At 39.7% G+C, this 20,634-nt stretch overlaps 1 protein-coding gene across 1 annotated transcript; it reads left to right on the top strand.

The window, feature by feature from the left end:
* Positions 1-6,568: 6,568 nt before the first annotated feature.
* LOC124167221 (mucin-21-like) lies at positions 6,569-20,267 on the top strand. The gene is made up of 3 exons (XM_046545094.1): positions 6,569-7,294; positions 9,774-10,290; positions 19,392-20,267. The coding sequence occupies exons 1-3, from the start codon at positions 6,848-6,850 to the stop codon at positions 19,634-19,636; spliced, it is 1,209 nt and encodes a 402-aa protein (XP_046401050.1). The 5' UTR covers positions 6,569-6,847; the 3' UTR covers positions 19,637-20,267.
* The last annotated feature ends 367 nt before the right edge of the window (positions 20,268-20,634 follow it).

Below are 20,634 nucleotides of genomic sequence, written 5' to 3'. Positions count from 1 at the left end.
AGAGTGGACTCATGTTGAAGAAGGATTTTACTCTAGATTCACGATGTAGAAGCTCCATAGAACGGAAATTGGAGTAAGCCACTTGGCGGATCTCGGTGGAAAATTTTACTTTTTCTCTACGTTTATGTAAAAAATTGACTGTAATAGACTTCACCATTTTGTTATATATCTATGATCAATAAGAAAAGAAAATCTTCGAAAACCCTCCAAATGGAAGAAGAAGTGGTGCTTATAAATATTATGTAACATTTTTTCAATAAATTAATCCATTAAAGACTATGAGATGATAAAGTTGTCAATTTTCAGAAATAAATTGAGATGATCGTTTTTCGCTAGCTTTGATCTCTTTTATAATGTTAACGTGAAGGCACAGCAAAGAAAAAATCGGGAATGTTATGCAGAATTTATTTGAAAATATTTATGCGAAGTTTCAACTTCCGAACTCCAAAAAAAAAATTCTGCAGGAACAAGACTTTGTACGCAGTCACGCGCACGGGTGCAAAGTTAAATACACCAAAGGAAGAAGTTCGCCATGAAAAAAATATTAAACTTAGCCGGGATTCGAACTCGGAACTCCCGATCAGGCATGATTTTGAACGAACATGATGATGGATTTCGGTAAAACCCATCCCGAAATTTGCTCGGATAAAATGGCTTGGCCGTGTAACTGGCTAACACACCTGACCAGCAATCGGGAATATCATTTCATATTATATCGGAAATATTTTTTCATGGCGAACTTCATCCTTAAGTGTATTTCTAAAAAAACAGTTTTTCATGTTTTGGCCAGCTTTTTTTATTCAGGTTTTCCCATCGGTCATTATCGATGGCCGCTGTAGCTTGACCGTAAACTTCGTAGAAGTAGCCGATTTTTAAGGAGTATGCTAATGCGGATTTCATGCGAATGTGGTAAAGTGTATATTGGAGAGACGGGGAGGACCATAGAGTGGAGACCGGGGTAAAGGAACATCGAACTCCGACTCGTTCAATTTGAAAAATCGGCCATTGCGGAACACTGTGCCCAGGAAAACCATAACATCCACTGGGAAGAAACTACCCAATTCGGTGGGACTAGAGGTTATCGGGACCAGGGGCGGAGCTAGGAATTACGGCTGGGGGGGATTTATCCCACAAAACCTCCCCCCCTCGCTGAGCCACTGATCAGGACCGCATTACTAAAGAAGCCGTAGAGATCCGTCTTCACCCAAATAACATCGATAGAGATTGAGGACTGTAACTTAAGCAGCGCTAGGAACCCAGCAATAAATAGGAAGAGAAAGGAGTAAAAATCACGAACCAATCAGAGACCACCCAAGTAAAGAAGGAGGCTTTAAATATCGGCCCACAGCGAAAAAGTAGCGATGCATCTTCTGCGTGAAGAAAAAGCAGCGATGTTCAACACATAACAGTGAACTTGTAATTCAAAGCATATAATTGTTGTTCTTGTTTACCAAATTTAAGTTTCTTATCCCACACAAACTATATATAATACTGACAACGGTACACATGCGCCATTTTTAAATTGCTTTCGTCAACTGGCTGGATGGGGTGAGATTTTGGCTCACCAGCACAGCCCAAATGTTCGCGCCTCCAGCGCGGTGAACATGTGACACATGGACATAGGTATACGTGGGGTTTTGCCGGTTTCCCTCACGTCTTGGACGAATGTTGGACCAATAGCCATCCCGGAGGAAACAAATCCAGCATTTTTTATTTTTACCATATCTACTACAAGCTCACAAACGATGTATACATAATAACAAATTATGACATGCCCCGAAGAGAAATTTTTCCTATAACGAGGACCTTACTGTAAATAGCTAAAACTCTACCTTACTGTGATAATATGTTCGTGTACACTATTAATCCCTTTCGGCCATTTTCTCGTGAGTTTTTAGTTCTAAAACACAGAAGTTGTCGCCATTTTTTTATTTGGTGACATCATGAGTTCTGTTTCTTTGATTCGGTAAGAGTGAACCTTTTATTGCGGGAAGGAATCGCTCATGTGAGTAAAAACAACAATGGGCTGTTATATGCCAATGCTGGAGATTGAGGAGTAGCTTAGAAGCGGTTACGCAGTCGGCATGAGTGCGTGACGTTATCGAATCACCTGCGAAAAGGTTAATTCCGTCAATTTTACGCCGCGAACAGCTCGAAATGTAAGCATCGTATCGCAAAACGGAAAATTGCTGGTCTCTTTCATTTTCATGCAGCACCACTAATAATAAAATATTAATGAAATCATCTCGGATTTGCCACCGCGTAAGGCTGTTTAAGGCTAATATTTCGATGAATAACTCCCTCATTCGGGCTAAGACTGACTATTATAAGTATTTTATTAACAAAATATTAATTTTTCCATTTCCATTTTTAAATGTGTTTTAGCCTCAGTAATCAGGATTTCCGAGAGGATGCTTTGTTTTAACTTGACAATTCATCATGTATCCCACACTATGCTGATTCAAAAGCTCCCTCCCGAATATGTAGCTCTAAAATACATTTAATGGCTTTGCTCGCTGTTCAGTGTTCATGGTTTGAGTTACTTAAATACATACGTTGGATTATTCCCCTTTTGAAGCTATTGATTCCAATTCTAGGGTTAAAATCCAAGAATTTAGTGTGTTATAATAGACTAATGGATGAAATATTTCTGTTTTTGAAATAAGTTAAATTTTCTGTTATCTATAGCCTCCTTTACGTCTCTGGCGAATGTTCTAGTCGTCATTACGTCACGCAGCTGTGCAGCTCCCTCATTTAGGTACGCTCGATCCATAGTCAGCCCCCACAAAGCGTTGTATCAATTCCATTCACTTCATTTCACGAATTTAAAATATCTATCCCTTCCGACGAATTCTATCATTGCATCAACCATGCTTTAACCATGATTGTTTCTTGCTGATAACGGGTCTTTCCTAACATCCGTGTCCATAGTTGATCCTTTTTTTCGAATCGAGAATTATCTGTCTTCATAGATAGAACTTTCTGATGTCCTCACTCATTACCTACCCTACCCTCATTTCGAAGAAACTATTTCTTCCGTTACTTACTAGAGAAATTCCACGCTTTTATAGCCTTCCGACTAGTCCCGGACCTTTTACTAATGCTCTTGTGACACTTGTATTTAACTTTTTCTCCATTATAGAAGTAATCTCAACTGATTCAGGCGTTGTATAGTGGAAGTTCAACAATAAATTGGAAGATAGTTGCACTTTTCCACCACAATTAAATTTGTACGACGCATTTTCTTGTACCAGATGATGGCTCTGTGAACCGAAACGCGTCGTACGAATTAAATTACGAGGGCCGTTTTTTTCAACCTCCGATGGGTCATAATCAGAGGGCAAAGTGATTGCTTAAAAATTATTTCAATGCTAAATTTTGAGCACACTTGTGGTGTCATTTCGACATAATCGCCTCGGCATTTGAGGAATTGGTCGTGCCTGTGGACATACTTTACTATACCTTCTCGATAGGATGATTCCGCCAATGACTTCTAATCAATTTTGCCTTTGTCCTGAAGCTTATCGCCCGTTTGAAAACGCTTTCCTCCTCGCCACATCTTCATTTCAGCGTAGAGATGGAAGTCACTTGGCTCTAGATCGGCATTGCACGGCGGGTGATCAAAAATGTCCCAATGATATTGTTCACAGAGCAGTTGGGCTGCATCAGCGCTGAGATGACGGGCGTTGTCATGGATCAGAACACTTCCAGAAGTAGGCACGTCTCTTCTTTTGTTTTAATAAGAATGGACGTAATGTTTCACACTGTTTCACACGTTAGCTACGGTGAATTAAAGAAAAATTCTCTTTTATCGGCACTAAGATCAAGACATGTCAATGCTGAAGCCATTCGACGAGTTTTCTGGCTGTCTCTCCGCAGGGCACACTTGGCGGGAGAACCAATTGAGGCAGTATACTTAGTTAATGTGATATCTTCTTAACTTAAACTAACAACTTACGGTCAGAAATGACTTGAGGGTATGGTGCGGAGGACGCGCAATAGGGTAGTTTCCTTCATCAAAGAAAACGAAAGCCATTGATTGCGATTCGCTACCCAACATTATAGTATTCAAAATATACAAATTATTTGGTTTTAGAAATCCCAGTCTAGACGAATGTTAATGCTCAATTTTAACCTCATTTGAAAAAGGCCAGATTGGCTGCCATGCGATGTCACTCCACGTGGACTGTAGAGTAGTCGAGAGTTTTACATCGTCTGAGATTACCAATGCATGCATGAGGCACAGAGCTAAGGGAAGCATCTCCTAATAATCACCTATTAAAATTGCCTACGGTCGGAAAGTTTCCTTCGTTTTATAGGGTATTAATAATAATCCTTATTTAAGCCAAGCGCTACCTGCTAGCAGGGTACTCTACGTTACCGCCATGCTCGGCATCAAGCAGCCTGCTTCGTAGCGGCGTTCATAGCCTCGCACCCACGCGCTCTCACACAGCAGGAGCCAGACGTCACACGGGCTTTTCCCAGCATCCATAGTTAGCCGTCGCGTTTTCGCGCGCTTGAAATTTTTTACTTCTCATTAAACCGCGAAAAATAGATATTGTCATTTAAAAATCTAAAAGCGTGAAATACATACTCCAGGAGTAATAATCTCTCGATTTAGGCAATTTAAAAAAATAGGAAACCACCCTATTGCTCTACCTGCGCAGTACCCGCCTATCGCTTGTATGGTGTTTTTGCTGAGCTATCGGAGGCTGAAAAAATATCCCTCGTATTTTGGAAAAGTGCAACTACCTTTCATTTCAATTAACGAAATAGTTTTCGAAACCGTCATGCTTCCATGAAGGGTGGGGAGAATTTAAAATACTCAATGGAAGGCCTTACCTTTAGGGGAATAAAATCCGAAGATCCAAGCGGGATGGAGTGGAATTTTTCCATATTGAAATAAAATGCACTACACACTATTTATACCTAGAAGATGATGTGGTAACGTCGAAATGTAGGTTGGAATAAATTGTATAATTGAGGAAAAATTGAGTATTTATTTCAATTTTTTAGAGGAATACTTTAATAAATATAGTGGGCGTTATGCTGATATGAAATATGATGGAAAAGGTGAGGTGGGCGAAGTGAGGTAAGTGATAATACGAGTATTAAGGATGAACTGAGCTTGCTGCGTTAAAAGGGAATCGCCATAAAAGCTATGACGGCATAGATGGTGTTGGTGCAATATCCATTAATACGATTTTACTAATTACATCCATCTTCTCCGTGAACCCTTGCATACGGCACGTAGGATCCTGGAAAGCGTGGAATTGTATTATTGACTAAACGCAAAAAAAGAACTTCTTCTCATATATTTGTTCTGTCTTTATGGCACACTGGAATTTCGAATATTTTTGACGGAGAAAAGTATTGTGCATATTGGGATGGGTCAAGACAGTGGAGTAGCGCGGGGGGAGGTCCGGGGGGTCCATACCCCCCGAAATATAAAAACACGATTACTTTCCTTCGTAAAAGAAAACAAAATATTGAAAAATCATGAATTTGCAAAAGATTTTGAAAAATGAAGTTTTTTCGATTATGAAAAGTGTTAAAATTAGTTAAAAACGCCATACTTACTACCCAGTTTTTAAAAAATGTTTCCCCTTGGTTTCGGAACCCCCTCCCCCCCAACGAAATTCCGGTCTACCTCACTGGGTTAAGAATGTAATAATAGTGAATTATAGGAATGAAATGATAAAAATCGAAAATCCCAAGGGTTACATTACTTTCCATTTTATAAATGTGTCCTAGTGTAAGTGACTCTATCAATTTTCTTCTCAAACAATTATATTAGGTACCTATGCGTTATGGCTATAACTTCACATTATACCTCACATACTTGCATTCTTCGAATTTGTATCGCATATTATTTTTTAGATTGATAAGCTTTATAGCTAGTTCTGTCGCCGTTGTTATGATACCATCCCTGTATTTGACAAGCTCTCATTACGATGCATATCGTCTATCTAAAATATAAAATTCTCGTGTCACAGTGTTTGTAAAATAACTCCCACGAAACGGCTGGCCGCTTCCTATGAAACTTTGTGGTTACATTCAGTAGGTCTGAGAATAGGGTGTGCACCATTTTTCATTATTCCGCAAGGCCCTGGAATGGGCCCTGAATCATTTCCATGAGAAATACATGTAAAGTTCGTTATTAATACCTGCAGACCTTTTTTCTTTTGCATATTTAAATTGGCGATAATGCCTACAAATAGCTGAAACTTACACCAACGGAAAGAAAAATAAATGAAAATTCTCATTATTTATTTGAATTACGATTTACGGTCATTTTTGGGAAAAAACATTGATAAATATGCTTAAATTTTAGCGTTTTTGGTAGAAGACATGATTCCTCAAATATTCTATTCAAATATTCAGTTATAGTAAAGCAGTAGTCACCTGAGCTAATCGCCATTTTCTCCAAATTACGAACCACGAATATTCACCAAGGACTCGCATTAACGTGGGATTAGATAAGCGTAATATTCTTATCTATGCCCCACCTCCTTATGGAGCCTTTTCACTGCCATCTACCCCTCCGCGACACCTGATGCACCAATAATCAGTCTTCTTCGCTTCGTGTCGCAAGTACAACGTGCTTTAAATTGTCACTAACTACGCTCATCCATTCTGCGTCTACTTTTGTGGCTTTCACTCAGACCGTTGCACGTATCCTGTAAAGAAATAAAAAGTGAAGATTTACTGTTGCCCTGAGCTGTGGCAACTGTGATATCCGTCCATAATCTCTTCAGTACAATTTCGTATTTGGCTCATCACGCCTTCGTGGAACCTCTTCCAAATTGGGAAGTCACCGTAGAGAAAATTTGGTTATTGCAAGAAAATGGTCTCCATTCCATACACTCTACGTTTCCACGCTTTCCTCAGCACATCGCTTCTGATCTCTTACTCAGTTGCAATGGTTTCTCCTTCCGTGATCATAGATTTTGAGTCTAATGGTTTACAAAAATGCCCCAATGGTATTGGAGAATGGGTTCGTGTGGATAATGATTACCTTGTCAGCAATGGAGTGAAGCCATTTGAAAATTCGACGAGCTATATAGTGCCGCCGCAAGGAGCAGTAAGTTTCGTGTGTGGAGTAACGGATAAGGTTACATTGGCAGGACTGGTCAATGTAAAGATAAGGTTGTGGGCAAGCTATAAAGGTGCGGCAGTTGTCTACGTAATTGTAAAAGTAAACACAGTTCCAGTTTATTTTACTCAGTTGACAAATGGAGAATGGAGTACTGTGAACAAATCAACTGAGTCTGTACCTGAGGGACAATACCAGGTGAGTCATTTAGGAGAAATAGAAGCTGTCGTGAGTGGGGGACAAAATAAAAGGGTTTCCTGAAATAGGGTTTCTATCAGTCCCGAATCGCAATAAATTCCGATAATTCTCTGGATGGAAAGGAATGATGAGTTACGGCGAAAACATATTCCTCGCTCAGCCATTTTATCCAATGCCTTCAATAAGAGAAATTGAAATTTGCCCCCGCTCATCCATATGTTGGTGATATCATCTGAGTTCTAGTTCGTTTAGGCCCAGCGCACACGGTGTGACTGTTTTACAACTACCGTTGCCAACCAGTTGCGCACGCAACTGTTTTGTGACCTCGACAATGTATTTGAGTGGGGAGGCGCACACGACGCGACTGGTTTTTGACGATGTCAAATCAGTCTGAAACCAGTCACATGCAACCGTGGGCCCGCGGTTGTAGTTGCGTTGCAGACTTCAGTTGCACGAGACCATGTGGTGTTTTGGTGGTATTTTGACGGCCGTATAGTGTCGATCTCAGAATGAATGATCAAGAAGTCAACATGAAGCTCGATGGAGCAGTAGAGAAGCATGAAGCCCTGAACAAATACAAAGTATCTAACGTCTTTGGTATTGGTAATAGTTCACAGCGTCTTCTTCGCCTGACTCAGTGATAGTAAGCAGGGGCGGATCCAGGATTTCTTTCTGGGGAGGGCACAAACAAGGCCGTATCCAGGATTTTGTTCTGGGGGGGGCACAAAGATACCTCGTAATACAAAACGAACGCAATGATAGCGGGACCGTATTGAAAATCTTGCATATTTTTAAGGGTCTGGGGTGGGGCACGTGCCCCCGTGCCCCCCCCCCCCCCTAGTCACACCTATCGGACAATACCGGAATTGAAGCGAATATCCAAAGTTTGCACGCCTTTATAGCCACTCAAAAGGTCTCTTCATAGACCGTAGGCTCCTTTCCTGCGTTCTCGGATCTAAAAATATTTCATCACTTCCTTAAAAGTTGGTAACATCGATTTAACGCCGACGAGCTCCAAATAAGGGACAAGTCGTCTCACTACGCATACTTTTTTTACCTTCTACCATCTTCCGATTTACATTATCAAAGATAAACGCCCTCCTAGCACCACCCGCGGGATGAATTTTGCTGTATTCGAGGCGTGGGAGGGGGAGAAGCGAGCGGGGAGGGGACGGGATCGGCCTGTCGCTCTTGTATCCGCGACGCTGCGTGGGCGTTGGAATATTTTTTTCGCAGACGCGGACTCAAATTACGAATTTTGTGGCTAAACGGTAGCAGATACGTCAAAATGCACGAAATTTTGGGCCTAATGGCCAGACCCTCGGCAAAATCTGTAGGGAATGACCATAAAGTATTACATTTTTCGAATTTTGACCCTCCCCCCCTAAATCTCATTTTAGCGAGGGTCAGGGGTTCACCTAGAGGTCTCAAAATTTTCAGGCCTTATTTTTGATCGGTCCCACAACTTTTTTTCACTGGGCTAGATGGATTTGAAAAAAATCGATTTTTCCGATCCGCCCTAGTCGACAGTCGGGAAGTGTTGAGGAAGTGTTCGGGAAGCTGCCGGGAAACGTCCACATACCGTTAAACGCTTCCTTAACACTCCCGCAACACTTCCCGGACACTTCCCCGAACGCTTCCGTTTCGGCTGGGCCACCCATAAAGAGACTCTCAAGTATCAGGATGGTTTGCTGCCATAGTTTGGTTTGCTTGATGTAATGTTCATGGAAATATATCGGGTTAACCCGTTGATAATTTTTTTTATAATACGACGTAATCACAAAATTTCGACGAAAAACAGGGTCCGCCATTTTTTAATGTATCGGCGATAATTTCACAAGACAGCAATCACAATCAACTGGCTTTGTTGTATATGTGGTATAAATATCTCGAGGTAACTCGGTGGTCCTTTTCTATAATCCTACAAAAAAAGAAAATTTTGACGAAAGACAGGGTTCGCCATTTTGTACTGTCTCAGCCACAAATACTAAAGATAAAGTCGTAACGTTAATGAGAGACAGCAATAATAAACCGCTTATTTTTTTTTAACTGCAAAAAGTGTGGCATTAGTTTTAACATGATGATTTTCGAAAAAAATTCAATCCGGGAAATTTTTGGAAATTTGTTAAACTTTGAGGCCATATAATTTGTTTGCGTGTGTATGTAACCTATGAAAAACGGTTTGAGTCAAAACATGAACTAATAAATTGTCAATAGCTATGCAAAGTTTCGAATTCCATACTCAAAGAAACCATTTAGATGTTTTGTCCAGATTTTTTCGATTTTAGCCCACTGTGCGTCGGGTGGGGTATAAGGCCGTGGTTTCCTTGGTTCTTGTTGGCCTGATAAATTTGAAACTAGTTTCCCGAACGTCGCCCAACAACTTTTGTAATAAAATGGCCTATACTTAAGATTTGCTATTCGGAAAATTATAACTAAGGGGATAAATTATTTATAATGAATTTTAAATATTTTTCAGGTAGAAATACAAGGACTCGCGGGAAATGAAATTTTGATTTTGGATGAAATAAAATTAAGCAGTGACGTCGATACTACTACTTCACCGGTGGATACTTCGTCAGAAACATCGTCTCCGTCGTTGGAAACAAGTACGTCATCGGTAGCAAGTGCGACATCGGAGTCAAGTACGGCATCAGAGTTAACTGCGTCACCGGAGACAAGTACGTCATCGGAGACAAGCACGTCATCGGAGACAAGGACGTCATCGGAGACAAGCACGTCATCAGAGACAAGTACGTCATCGGAAACAAGTACGTCATCGGAGACAAGTACACCATCGGAGACAATTACGGCATCAGAAACAAGTACGGTATCAGAGAAAAGTACGTCATTGGAAGCAAGTGCGACTATGGAGGCAAGTACGACATCGGAGAGCATAGCTTCACAAGATACGAATACAGCGAAGACAACCAAAGTGACAGTGCCAACAGGAGTGTCGAACTCAGCAGAATCTTCATCAACGGCTAAACCACCTTGTAAGTCATAATCCCTGATTAACCGTCGTAATATTGGTTAATGAAATCTCCACCCAGTTATTATCAAAGTTAAAATTCCATATTAACGTTTGTTCTCTATTACATCATCGTGATATCCCTAAAAGCTCTTTGCGTAACAGACTCACACCGATAAAATCTTAGCCGCTTTCAGCAGAGGTAGAGAGATAAAATGTTTGAAAAGCGCAAAATGGAAACTGGTCGAAGGAAGATATCGGAAAACAGCAATTTTTTCGCTTTTGCTCCCACGACTCCAATATATGTATAATTAAAAACGCCGGATATTTCCAATTCTGTCGTGAGCGCCGGAATCTACGGGCTATGTATATTTCATTTTTTCAATATTATTAATTATTCCTGTTATCAAAGGATGTGCAATAGGGTGGTTTCCTATTATTTTTTTATTGACTAAATCGAAAGATTATTACTCCTGGAGTACGTATTTCACGCTTTCAGAGTTTTAAATTACGATATCTATTTTTCGCGATTAAATGAAAAGTGAAAATTTTCAAGCGCGCGAAAACGCGACGCGTAAGTATGAATTCCGGGATATCTCTCCGTGTGACGTATTTCTGGTTCCCGCTGCCACCCTGTGAGGTGACCTTAAGGCGAGGCTTAGCGCTGATACGACGCAGGCTACTAGCGGGTAGCTGAGTACCCTGCTGGCTGGCAGCGCTTGGCTTAAATAAGGATTATTAATACTTTATCAAGTGAAGAAAACTTTCCGACCTTAGCCAGTTTTAATAAGTGATTATTGAGACATGTTTCCCTGAGCTCTGCGCCTCATGAATGCAATGGTAACCTCAGACGATGTATTACTCCTATCTTCTCGTATAGAAACTAGGTCCCTGTGACGTCACGTGGAGTGGCATCGCATGGGCGCCAATCTGGCCCTTTTCAAATAAGGATAAAAATGGACCATTGCCTTTCGTCTAAACCGGTATTTCTAAAACGAAATAATTTGTATATATTATGAATACACTAGTGGTGGGTAACGAATCGCAATCAATGCCTTTCGTTTTCTTTGATGAAGGAAACTACCCTATTGGCTCCCTCACCAATTTCTCAAATTGCCGATTTTGATCATTATCATTATTATAGTATTTTACCAATTAAGGTAGGTTTCCATGGATTACTTAAGAAGTGATGTGGGAGCCTCCCTTTCCTTCCAGCACTGCCTTCTTCAATTCACTGTAAGGCCTACTTTCTTTCAATCTATCTAAAAATCCTATTCTTTTCCTTCCCCTCCCTCGTTTCCCTAGCATTCTACCCTACCCTAACACCATTTTCAACATCCCCTCCCCTCTAAGTACTCCTCCCAACCATACCTTCTGTCTCCTCTGTATCTCATATAAAAGCTGCCTCTCCTCGCCAACCATATCCAGCACTTCGTCGTTCCTTTTTCTCTCCGTCCATTTCACCTTCTCCATTATTCTCCATACCCACATCTAGAATGCCTCCAATCTTCTCTCGTCTTTTTCCTCAGTGTCCACGTTTCCGCATCGTAGAGAGCTACACTCCAGATCAAACTCTTCACTAACCTTTTCTTTAAACTTTTACAAAGCGATCCTCTAAGACAGGGGTGCAGCTAGGAATTAAGGCCAGGGGGGGGTTTAGGCGCAACTAATATTTACAGGGTGGGTATTGCATACCCACCAGGGTAAGCAGGAGTTGTGGGGGCCGTCCTCCAGAAACATTTGAAGAATAATGGTTCAAAATGGCGAGTTTTACGGCTTTCTGAGGGATATTTGATAAATCCTGACACTATTCTACAAGTAATACTGATCCAAATAAGTAAAATGGATTAATCTTAAAAATTTCTCTCAGCTCTGGGGGGGGTTTTATCCCCCAAACCCCCCCTCGCTGCGCCACTGCTCTCAGAAGCTCCTTCCTGTTCATGAACGCCTCCTTCGCTAGTGCAATTCGCTTCCTGATTGGCCGATATTGATAAAGGTTGAAAAAATTACGTCTTTTTCCATTTTTTGACCGTCTTAAATTTTGCTAGAAATCCATTTTACTGGATCTGTGCCACTTTTATTCTAACAGCACCAATACCTTCATTTTTTCACGTAAAATTTTTACTGTATCATCCACAAATAAATTTCATTATTCAATTCATTCTACATTGCTCAAGTACTTAGTTCAGAGGAATGAAAAAATAGTAGCTTTCTTGGTTTCACTCTTTTGAAGTGCATATTAGAAGTTATATACAGGCTTTCTATTTTAAAGAATTTATAATATATGAAAAAAAAAAGCATATAGTATAAAAAATACGAAAAGAATGCAGCAGTACATACGATTACTTCTAGTCGGAATGTTGATAAGATTTTCAAAATGACTTAAGTGAATCAGCAAAAAGGGTATTTTCGTCATCGGCATAATTTAACAATCTTAAGATTGGTTTGACGCAGCCCTCCGTTCCGCTCAGTAACGGATATAGAAAAAACTCAAGGGGGAGGAGGCGCAAAAGATATTTTGAGGTACCTATACTTTTATCGTAATGAAATATAATCAAGTAACATGCAAAGTGTAGGATAGTTTTATTTAACCTGATAATACACATATGCAGACTTAATACGGGTAATAGGACAATACCATTGACTTGGTCACAGGGGCGCCGACTTATAAAAAATATTGGGGGGGCCCATATCGGAGGTCTTGCCTCGGGAAGAGGTTAAATTCCAAGTGTGTCGCAGCACCGAAACACTATCATGATTCACACCACTTGATTCAGTTAACCTGCTTAACCTTATAATTATTTGTTTTAACACATGGTTAAATTTATTTTAAAAGGTAACTATCGTCAAACATGTGAAATAAAAATTACCACTATATTTTTCGTGATTCCACAAAGCATAATATAACTAAATTATTTTCTTGAATCATTGAGGGGGCTCTGCCCCCCCAAACGAATCTTTGAGGTGGCTCGGGCCCCCTCAGGCCCCATGGAGTAGGCGCCACTGCTTGGTCACCCTTTAAAACCCATGGATCGACACCTTCATTGGTATGCTATTCTTTTCTGCCACCGTTATGACCTTGATTGTGACCTTGTTGGATCAACGGTTGAATTTCCGTAACTAAAAGTGTTGTTTTCGGGTTTCTCGTGCCTGAACACCTAAGAATTTACATCTTGGTCACTGAAATTCAGACTTTTTTCTATCTCGATTTTTTAAACATTACAACCCCAAGAGGCAAATTCAAATTTTTGGTTTGGACCCACGTTGTGAGGTCAAAATATCAAACTTGTAAAATTTTGCTTACACTCAAAAAAACTTTTCCCCACAGGTATGCCAATTTTCATAAATATTGCTCGATACAAAGTTAATAAAATTTGAATTCAGAGATGACACACGACTTGTGGGACATTCTGTACAAGACAATGCTATCTTATGATATAAAAAGTTACAATTGTGGTTCAGCAATGTTCGGCAATGCGATCAGCCCCGCAAAGGGGTGGAGGTTTTGATTAAGGTTCCAAAAACTATTTGCTTTATGTTATAAAATTTATTGATTTAAATTCATCTTCAATGAAAATCCCTAAGAAACTTCACTGTTATTTCTTGCATTAATTGCGTTGTAAATGAAAAGTGGTTCGGCCCCTTTCAGACGCAACGGCTTTACGCCGGCCGCCGTCCACGGCACCGCGCCGTGAAATTCAGGCAGCTTTCAGACGAGACGACTTTCCGCCGGTCGCCGTTCACGGCGCGGCGCGCCGTTAAATACAGATAACAGTACGGCAAGCAATCGGCACGGCCATCAGCGACATTTATTCATTAGTTCTTGAGTCGTTATCATGAATAGGAGCGAATTTTAAAATAATAATAATATAAATTATTATTTTAATTGTTTATCTATACTGCTGATATAAATTTTATCTATGCTGCTTATATATAAAATTTAGTTTAGGGAACCTCGATACAAATATGAAATCTGTAACTAGCAAATGAGTAACTCATTTGATAGGTTATTATTATTTAATTTCTTTTTAAAATTATTTATTTAAGCATTATTTTTCATAAAATTGTTTTTAGACAAAGGAAACATAAAATTTCATTACTAAAGAAAGATAATGTAATGGATCTTAACACTTTCATGTGAGCTGGGGAGTGCATCATAGTGATTTTTTCATTCAGTCCGATTTTAGAATTTTTATTGTTTACTTCTCAAAACATTATCTATCAGAAATTCTTTCCAGTACTTTCAAATAATTAAAAAAATCAAACAGGAAGAAAAAAAATACAAAGAATTTTTACAAAATACATAAAATATTGATAAAGTTGAAACCTTTCGCTGCATCCCAAATCCCAAAACACTATACCACTTCTCTCACAGAATAAGTTGACTGGTTTGACGGCGTAGAATTAAGTGATGTTGGAGAATGAATTGATCCTGCTAGAGGAGAAGAAACTGCTCGCAACTGCTGTATTATCTCCAGAATGTTCAATACCTCGATTTGGTAGTTAACTGTTTCCGCATCCTTGAGGTTATGCATACTTGGTAGAGTTCCTTTAAAAAAGTTTAAATTACTAGGCTCCTCTATTCCTCAGGCTCCACTTTTATGTCCATGTAGGAATATAAAAAAAGGATCACCGAGTTACCTCGAGATATTTACACCACATATGCAACAAAACCTATAGAGAGTGATACCAACAGGAGAAAGCGACCACCCGCGACGCCGAAATTAAGATCGATTTTTCGAACGTGCGGCACAGTTCGGAGCTTTCAGCTGTCCATGGGGAATACCGTGCTCGACGGACGTTGGAAAGTGAATTTTTTGCAAGTTAATTACGTATAAGATATAATTTATTTAGTGCCACCTTCAATTTACATTTCATATAACCTAATTTCTTCGTTATAATTATCGATATTTATCGTCGATACGATACAAATTGTAGGACTGTTTTTCGTCGAAATTTTGTGTTTATTTGGGATTATAAGAAAAGGATCACCGTGCTATCTCAAGATATTTACATTAAATTACATCGAACGTTTTAGAGTGTTCATCAAAAGAAATCAAATACGACCATTAGAATCAACGAAAAATAAAAATCGATGTTTTTGCCGCGCGCGCAGTCCGCGGCAGCTCCCCGATTGTATGGAATGTCTAGACTCGGTGTAATTTACAATTGATATGTACATACAGTCATATAGACTATTTTTGCGTACATCGTTAGTCTTATTATTTACCTAATAGAATACACATATTTTAGCCTTTTTTCTCTATTTCTCCATTTAAATAAATGATTAGCTCTAGATAGGATGATAGCTGTTGGACATATCGCACACGTAATTGCATGACTTGGATTTGGTAGAAAAGCGTAAACGTCCTCTATAAAATCTCCCATCTCGCTCAAAAACACAATTTAAAATATGGGAACGATGAAATATTATTCATGCCCACATTTCTTCGCCGATCACGCTACTCTGAATTCTATAGAACTACGCGGCGGACGGCATAAGTCGACGCGTCTGAACAGTCCAATACACCACAGTGTTTATTTCACGCCGTGGACGGCGTACGCCGGGCCGGATTGAAATGGGAGCCGTGGATACCACGGCGGCCGTCCACGGCGTCGTGTCGTCCACGGCGTGATTCGACTCGTCTGAAGACACCCATTGCTAACTATGGTTATTTAAAGGCATTGTGCCGTGCCGTGGACGGCGGCCGGCGAAAAGCCGTCACGTCTGAAAGGGGCCTAGGGAATAAAAAGGATATCAAAACGATTGAAATCCAAACTTTTGTGAGAGTAACACAACGCACTCTTGCTAATTCCAATATCTCTAATATTTCAGATAGTGAGGAACCCAATGAAAAGCAAGGAAAATCACCGACAGCATATCCCGCTGAATTTAATCTTATTTTGATTATTTTTATATAAAATAAATTCTCTAATGGGAAAGTATATTTATATCTAAAACAAAAGCCTTGTACTGACGATGCAAAAACCGGATGGTTCCATATTATTCGGTGATTAAAAGTGTTGACCCGGATATCTTTTACTCAACTTGAATTTTTTGCTCTGAAATGCCGAACAACTTAAACAACTCGTAGCGAAAAATTAATCACTAGAACTCAGGGCGGTACTTTGCATGTAATGACTTCATTCGTTCAAGTTCTTTATTAGTTATTTAATGCATTGATTCCCCGAGATATACAAGTTCGATACCATTGACAGTGGGAGTTGACTAGTGATTTTACAGACGTCATATCTCTCATTGAATGCAATGAACTCACAACAGTTATCAATATTTTATTTTTTTAATAATCCTCAGAAAAGTATTGTATCAATTTTCATTATTCAGGAATAAAATGAACATGAATAATTAAATAAAATTCCTTTCCGGGTAAAAATAAAATACAATAAAGGAAGAATGCGAAAATATCATTTTATGAAAAGAACTTGTTTTTTAACCTTTTGCGGCCATTGGGGGTGACGCGTTACCCCACGCTCAGAAAATGTGACATTAGAGGTCTAATATTTTTTGAATTGTTACAACTATCTACATCTGTCAGCAGTGGACAAGTGTGACTTGCGATCCCATTGCATAGGAATCCTAAAAAAAAAAAACGCGTTGGGTCGATTCGAGCATTCCTACAAAAACTGTATCCGCTTATAGTCTGTATAACATAGGGTGGCACGCGGGCCCGCCAGCTACCTGAGCTGCGAACGACGGAGGGAGGAAAGGACCGACTCAGGTAGCTGGCGGGCCCGTCCGCCACCCTACGGTGTACAGACTATAATGTCGCATCGGGGACATTTTGTTTAAAAACCGATTAAAATGCGCTCGAAGAGGCAAAATGAATCGAGCTTCAACTGGACGGACTGTGACCTTCTCGTTGTAATACCCCTTAAAGTTTTGAATTATATCGTAATTATAATTTATTTTGATAATTAAGAGATGGGAGATCATCATGATATGCTTATTATTTCCCATTTTGTACGATGTCTATTCAAATTATTGCCGAATTCGAATCTTTCCTCTTGCATTTCGCTAATTTTTCGGGTCAATTCCGGCACATGGCGGGCTGTAGCTCCTCGAGTATTTAAAAATACCCATATTTTTTTAATTATTTAATAGCCAATGAAAGTGATATGAAAGAAAACGTGTTTTTCGTGTCCGTACATGCAGGGGCGAATTCAGCATCAAATTTGGGGGGTGGAGTCATGACCTGGGTCCGGGGAGTACTGAATACCCCCCGGAAAAGAGGGGCGTTTTGACAGTAGGGAGTGGTACGATCTACAATAAATACAACTCAAGCGTATCTCACTTTTGGGACTTGTAGCCATACATTTGCATATAAATTCCCATTACTCCTTTACAAGGATAGAAAAACTGTTTAATTAGTAAAATTTAAAAAGTTTTCATAAAATTTGGTGGGGGTCATGACCTCCATGATCCTCTCCAATAAATCCGCTCCTACGTACAACCCATGATAACCAGTGATGTCATGGTAAAATTTGCAGTGCTGAAACGCACTTTCCTTAAATTTTCTTAGAAGTGAAATATGGCTTAGTGGTTACAAATCTGTGTATTAGAAATTTTGAGGCAGCAAAATTGATAAAAGTGTTATTTGACTCTTATGTCTTTTGTTCACCAGTGCCGGAACGCAGTGGCGCAGTGAGGGGGGTGGGATAAAACCCCCCCCAGAGCTCAGAGAAATTTTTAAGTTTAATCCATTTTACTTAATTGGATACCAGTATTACTTATAGCACAATGCTAGGATTAATCAAATATCCCTCAGAAAGCCGTAAAACTCGCAATTTTGAACCACTATTCTTAAAAATTTTCTCGCGGAGGGCCCCCGCAACTCCTGCTTACCCTGGCGGGTATGCAATACCCCCATACCCCGAAGTATTAGTTGCGCCTAAAACCCCCCTAGGCTTAATTCTTTGCTGCACCCCTGCTGGAACTGTGTTCCAGCACGTTCCGGCACTATGACACCTCTGATGATGACACTATAAAAATTTATCAAATCAGCAATTCGCTGCAGGACATTATGCTTAAGACTTCAATGAGCGATGCAGACTCACCCATGGGTATGCATTATGCAACCCAACGTACAAAAATGTTTTTGAGGTATTTAAAATATGCAAAATAACTTGCAGGCTTAAAATTGGTAGGATTTTGGGTGACCATTCCATTAGTTTTCCAAAACCAGAAGTTTCTCCAAATTTTCCTCCAAAAACAGTAAAACACTAACTTCAACACCAATGATCGAAGGACGTTAGGCATCATGGTGGCCTATTGCATTGAGTTGGCCCAAACTCAATAGCCTGGTGGGTAGAGTGCACAAAGGGTAAAAATCGGAAAAGTTTGACCAATACTCATACCTCTTTTAGTTAGATTTTTACCGCTTTAAATGTTTATCATTTCTTAAATTCGCAGTCATTTGGCCACTAACCTTCATCGGGCTGATGAGTGAAAATTACATTGAATATTTCTCTTTCAATATGTCCTGAAGAGTGTGTGAAGGATATTATTGAATATTATTGTCCATTTATTCCAAATATATGTGATATCATTAAATTTTAAGAAAAAAATATGGATATAACCTTGCACGATTTTAGTGGCGGCAGCAACTGCGTGAGTGAATTCCATCGCTATGACAACCACATGACTGCCTTTCTATAGCTAATACTAAATTTATATCCCATATTCAGTGGATGGAGGCAATGTGCACATACTACAGGTTAAGATGAATTATGCTTTCCAGGAAAGTGTGATAGTAAGTGAACTTGTGTTAAGAGAAGTGTATCATGGATGTGTGTAGGTAATTTTACTCATTCATGTTTTTATTTTTTTTACTCCCATAAATTCATGTTAGACTTTAGAGTATCTTTTCCTAAGAATTAATTACTCAAGTATATATTTCTAATTATTTTTTACCATACCTATATTTGTACCACAGTCCACTTCATATTTATTTGAAAATGAAATTATTATGACCTCATTAGACAATACATAGTCTATTACTGTTTTGGGGCTGCAATATACTTACGTAAAGTCCTGTACATTTTATGTTTAGAGTTTTGATTGGAATCCTATGAAAATTATTAATGGAAAGAATATTTCCCTTCCAGCCACCACTGCTACAACCAGCTCAGATTTTGAAGTAAGCTACTCAATGATTCATCCTCCACCTACAACTCCAAGTTCGCTTTCTGGTTTTGGCAGAACATCCCATGTCTGGGTCATAATATTGGCATGGAGCACTGGATCCATTCTTCTACTCTCCATGTTATTCTGTCTATACCAGAGATGCTGCGTGAAGTCTTCATTGATGGGCAAAACAAAAGTGGAAAATGATGACTGTGACTTACATTAGTCACAGAAACAACAGCAAGTTACCTCAGCCTTAGTTTACCCAAGGCAAGATTGAATACTTTAAATGATGGATCAAAATGGCTGGTTAGTTGGCTTAAAGGAGCTCCTCCACCTTATAATTATCATTGGAACAGTGCCGCTAGGGAATGGGTTTGTCACTGTCATGGTGATCAGAATTGTGTCCATCAGGACTCACTGGAAAATGGTTTGAGGAGCCGAAATCTCCCTCATGTCCATAGTCCAGAATTGGATTCTACGGTTGGAGTTAGATCCACCTGGGAGTACCATCCATGAAATGAGCCTCGTAGGCGAAAATAGTCTGTGATGTACAGTGGGAAAAAAGTGTGGACACATTCTGATAAAAATGGGCCTAGACTCTGGGCTAAAGAATGAATTGGGACTGTTGTAAGATTCTCATCGGTGCAACAGCAAGAGAAAATGCAGAGTATGCAACTTGTGATTACACTATGAACAAACACTTACCATGACTCTATTGTGTCCTCAGTGTGACTATATTCAATTGTTCTGCCAAAGTTACTACTCTGTTAGTACTTCCTTAATGAGCACAAACAGCTTGCTTGTCACAAGTGTAATTCCCAGTGGTTCCTGAAAGTTTAAATGCTAAAAATTTATTATGAATTGAGCCACTTATAATCGTTAGCCCTTATCTTGAAACAGACAGATCCACGTATGTCCCGAGCGAAAATATCCTGCATTTGTGATCGATTGATCCACCTGTAATTGCAAGTCCTTATCGTGGAACGTAAAAATCCACGGATTTCCCGCGGGATTATATACTGGATCTATTATGAATCGAGCCACTTCTAATAGCCCTTATCGCGAAACGGGCATATCCACGTATGTTCAGCGGCGGCAGAGTGGTTGAACATCTGTTCTTCCAACACTTAACGAACAAATGTCCTCAAAGTTCAGCTACAGGAAGATGCCCACCGCGTTAATGGCACTGCTCACGAATGCACGCCTTGCTATGTGCGTGTT

The sequence above is a fragment of the Ischnura elegans genome, chromosome 10 (genome assembly GCF_921293095.1).
Source record: "Ischnura elegans chromosome 10, ioIscEleg1.1, whole genome shotgun sequence".
NCBI lineage: Eukaryota > Metazoa > Arthropoda > Insecta > Odonata > Coenagrionidae > Ischnura > Ischnura elegans.
The sequence above is the reverse complement of the archived record's forward strand: the minus strand, read 5'-3'. Positions and strand labels throughout refer to the sequence as shown.

Bases quoted from the DNA above. Each gene is read 5' to 3' on its own strand.
- LOC124167221 (XM_046545094.1), top strand. From the start codon at position 6,848: ATGGTCTCCATTCCATACACTCTACGTTTCCACGCTTTCCTCAGCACA. The intron at 7,295-9,773 runs GTGAGTCATTTA...AATATTTTTCAG, and splicing joins TACCTGAGGGACAATACCAG to GTAGAAATACAAGGACTCGC. The intron at 10,291-19,391 runs GTAAGTCATAAT...TTTCCCTTCCAG, and splicing joins ATCAACGGCTAAACCACCTT to CCACCACTGCTACAACCAGC.